The 4,695-nt window shown below is 36.1% G+C and overlaps 1 protein-coding gene across 1 annotated transcript; it reads left to right on the top strand.

Moving 5' to 3' along the window:
- The first annotated feature begins 1,973 nt into the window (after nt 1-1,973).
- LOC124934650 lies at nt 1,974-2,636 on the top strand. The gene has a single exon (XM_047475171.1). The coding sequence runs from the start codon at nt 1,974-1,976 to the stop codon at nt 2,634-2,636; it is 663 nt and encodes a 220-aa protein (XP_047331127.1).
- Nucleotides 2,637-4,695: the final 2,059 nt, after the last annotated feature.

Genomic DNA, 4,695 nt, shown 5'->3' with positions numbered 1-4,695 from the left:
TTTCGGCCAAAATTCTCCTTCCATATAATATAATTATTCAAATTTGCTTCCTCATGAATCAATACTCATTTTATTATCTTTCAAACCCTAAATTTGAGTAGCAATGATTAATAATTTGAACAATTGACTGCCCTAAAAGAAACACTCCCATCCTGACGATCATATCCAATCATATAATCCATTTGTAACAAACTCCCAATTATAGTTTCACCATTAATGGTTGGGTTTATCACTAAGCACCAGAAGCAGGGGCGGAGCCATGGACTAGGGCAAGCCCCACCTAAATTAAAATCTTAATATAAAACATTTTATATTTGTATTTGATATATAACCCTTAGCCCAGTTGGCTATGTAAATAAATTGTGAAGATGAGGTGAGGTGATCAAACCCTAGCCTCACCTATATTTTATTAAAATAATAATAGTGTTTTATATTTCTTAATTTTAAACTATTTCAAAAATTTATAAGAAAATATAAATTTATATTAATAAACAAGTTAAAATAGTTACATTGGTTTGATTAGGTATTTAAATAAAGAATTTGATATCTCTGTTCAAGAACCTAGCAAATCTCTTAATAAACAAGTTAAAATAGTTACATTGGTTTGATTAGGTATTTAAATAAAGAATTTGATATCTCTGTTCAAGAACCTAGCAAATCTCTTAGAATTAATGTTGATGTAAGTTTTTTAAACGTGATCCATCATTACGTATTTCGATATGGAAATATCCTTTTAATCAAAGGGATGAAATTAGACGAACTTATATCAAGATGGGGTCATATCAACCTATTAAGGATGAGTACCCGCCAACCAAATTTGGAAATCAAAATCGACGATTCCAAAATCATTGGTTTAAGAAATTTACTTAGTTAGAATACTCTCCTTTGAAAGATGTTGCTTTTTGTTTCCCATGTTTCTTGTTTGAACATAAACAACCCCAAAAACCTACATTTACAATAGATGGATTCAAATATGGAAAGCGAGTTAATGATGAGGATAGATGCTCTTTTGTTATGCATATAGGATGTAATATTTCACCACATAATAGGGCAGTTGAATATCTTGATAATCTAATGAATATTCTTGTCATATTGACAAAGTACTGAATGCATAGTCTTTAGATAAAAACAAAATAACAGATTACGGCTTATAACAACTATTGAAAGCACTCGGTGGCTCACTTTGCAAGCGTGTGCATTGAGAGAGCATGACGAGTCTCCATCTTCTAATAATCATGGAAATTTTATTGAAAAAAAAAGCGGAGCATAAAAAGTTACATCTGAGATGCAAGTTGGAGTCAGCCCCAGGTAATTTTTCATACTGGCTCCACCCCTGACCAGAAGCCGTTATTGTTAATAATTGTATTTCTCTTTGTCAAAACTAATTCAGCACCTCCAGAAAAATGTAACAATGTAACAATGTTTTAAAATGTCAGTTTCAATTGGTATGGATGTAATCACCCTTCTTAGTGCATTCTTCAATTGTTGGTACAAAATCCTCGGTAAATAAGATGCAAACGAGCCAGTATCTAATATGGCTCGACACCTAAAAGGAATTCTTGTATAGATTTTCTCATGGTTGACCATGACGGGAAATCCCATATTTTCGACACTAATCCCTTCCAATGTGATATATTCGGATACCAACGGGGTGCTGCCTCTAGACACGATTGCGCTAGCCCCGAAGCTTGTAAGAAGATTAATTAGATGTTAGTTTAGTATGATTAAGAAGTTATAGATAAAATTGTAATTAAATAAAAGTCCGAGGACTTGATTGTAATTGTTAATTTTTATTAACCCTAATTCCAGTTAATAGAAAATCAGTTTTTCCCAAATTGCTTTCTCTCTCATCTTGCTCTCAATCTCTTCTCTCTTAAACCTCAATTCCGCACATGGTATCAGAGCCTATTGCTAACAAGAAAGCTTAGAGAAACTAAAAATGGATATAAGAAGCTGAACTAGATACATCAAAAATGGCTCTAGAAAAGAAAAAATACAATGTTGATCCGTTGAATCTTCACGGTGCTGACAATCCAAACACTGTTCTAAGCGCCATAACTCTCACCGGAGTAAACTACTTTTCCTGGACAAAGAGTATCAAACTATCGCTTCAAGCCAAAGTGAAACTCGGTTTTCTTGATGGAAGCTGTGTAAAACCAACAAACGATGATGGAGCAACTCAATGGATGGTCGTAGACGCCATGGTTCGTTCCTGGATCTTAAACACTATCTCAAAAGAAATTCGAGCGAATTTCGAAGGAACGATTACAACACAAGATCTATGGCAAGAAGTCAAAGCTCACTATGAAGGAAACAATGGACCAACACTCTATGGACTAGCAAGAGACATTTCTACTATAAATCAAGGTAACCTAACTGCTGAAGAATACTATTCAAAAATTAGGTTATATTGGGAAGAAATGGCTGGTATTAATCCGCTTCTGAAATGTGAATGTGATGGCTCAAACATAGCAAATTGCCTTGGCTGTAGGGAAATTAAGAAATTTCATCTCATAGATGAGAATGCTAAACTTTTACAATTCCTATTAGGTCTAAATGAATCTTACGAAAATGTTAAAGATCAGATCCTATTAGGTCTAAGATTGATAAGTAAGATGCATGGAAATTGGGGCTGATATACCTGGTTTGTCATTATCTCTCCGCCCTTGACCCAAAGAGGATAATAAATATCAGACTCCTCATCATGGTTGAGGACATTAACACTTTCCTCCAATTTCCATGGGGAAAGTTTTCCTTTAGAGCAACCCTGAAGGGTTTGAATATGGACCTAGAACACTTCAGGTCGCTATATTTGGAGAAGAAGAAAGCCATGGGGAAGAAGAACAAAGACAAGAATGTCGATGTTTCTTATAACGTATATGGGTTCTCACTAGCTCCTTACAATTGTGGACCTATGGGGTTATCAAAATGTTTGTCCCCAAACTTGCAAGGGATACTATGCTTCAAGTGCATGAGGCTGTCTACCCATGCCCAATGATAATATAGTACAAATCCAATAGGAAGAGCACCGCCTCTGATCTTCACACTGCCCTACAAGGCAAGATTGTCAAGAAGATGAAATTGTCTGAAGAGGAGAAGATCTTATATGTTGGGGAGGACTTTGAAGATATGTGAGGTATTTTTTATGATTTCTTATTTGAACTTGATTGTAGAAGGAGGAAATTTGAATATATTTAAGATGTAGTTCCTCCCAAACCTGACATGAGGAAGAAAAGACAAATTACTCACCCCAACACCTTTCATTCTGTTCCTACCAAACCTTTCACGAGGAGAAGAACCCTCATCCCCAGCCTTAGCCCTAACAACTATTATTCTGTCGAGAGCGCCACCGAAACTCAAAAAGATGATGATACCTCTGAAATGACTCCAACATCAATAGATCCTCATGATGATGATGACCCTCAAATGAATCCAACAACAACAACTCCCCAGGATAAATGTAGATTGGATCAACTGACGAAGGAGCTCAATGAACTAAAAACTGAAATGAGAATTGAAATAAATCTCATAAAATAGATGCTAAACCAACTACAAGAATAATTTGACATATTATCATCCACACTAGAATGAAGAATGTTATGATTTGTGTCTCCCAAATCCGACCTACTTGAAAACAATATGTAAAAACACAAGAAAGAAGAACACAAGAACACACAGATTTATAGTGGTTCACTCAAATTGAGCTACATCCACTTCAGCCACCACCAGATTTACTATGAAGAAGAAGAAGGAATACAGAGTTTTTGCCTCACACTTTATCTCTCTAGAATTCTGTCTTACCAATGTAAACCCTTAATAATTACATATTTATAGGGTAAACATTCAAGTAATAAACCTAAATAACTTTGGTCAGGCCCAAGCCCAAAACCAAAAAAGATAAACCCAATAAACTCTAATTAACAATGTAGAGTTTATTATAAGTGTAGGCTCCATAAATAGACAATCTCCCACTTGGAGACTAACTTCATCATCTCTCGATCGGTAGTGGCTTTCCATTCGGTTTCTTAACGAAGAAGACCAACTGAAGTTGCACACAACTTCAGTTTCTCATTTGTCACAGCTTTCGTCAACATGTCAGCTGGATTCTCACTCCCGGAAATCTTCTCAAGAGCTAATACTCCATCTTCTAAAGTTGATCGGATGAAATGATAACGAACCTGTATATGCTTCGTCCTGCCATGATAAACAAGATTCTTTACCAAATGAATGACACTCTGACTGTCGCATCGCAACACACTTCCCTCGTAGTCTTGACCGAATTCTCGCAAAAAGGGTTTTAACCACATCATTTCCTTAGCAGCTTCTGTCACAACAACATACTTTGCCTCACAACTAGAAAGAGCAACAATCTTCTGCAATTTTGAAACCCAACTGATTGCAGTACCTCCCAGAGTATAAATGTACCCTGTTGTGCTCTTCCTACTATCAACATCACCACCATTGTCAGCATCAACATATCCTTCTATACCCATATTAGACTTTCGAAAACACAAAGCGAGACCCGTACTTCCTCTTAAGTATCGTAGTATCCACTTTACTGCTTCCCAATGTTGTCTACCCGAGTTGCTCATGAATCTGCTAACAACTCCCACTGCATGTGCTATGTCTGGTCTTGTGCAAGCCATCGCATACATAATACAACCAATGGCAGAGGCATACAGAACAGTGACCATG

This window comes from Impatiens glandulifera, chromosome 4, assembly GCF_907164915.1.
Source record: "Impatiens glandulifera chromosome 4, dImpGla2.1, whole genome shotgun sequence".
In the NCBI taxonomy this organism is placed as follows: domain Eukaryota; kingdom Viridiplantae; phylum Streptophyta; class Magnoliopsida; order Ericales; family Balsaminaceae; genus Impatiens; species Impatiens glandulifera.
Note: the sequence above shows the minus strand (reverse complement) of the source record. Positions and strands in the feature narration are given on the sequence as shown.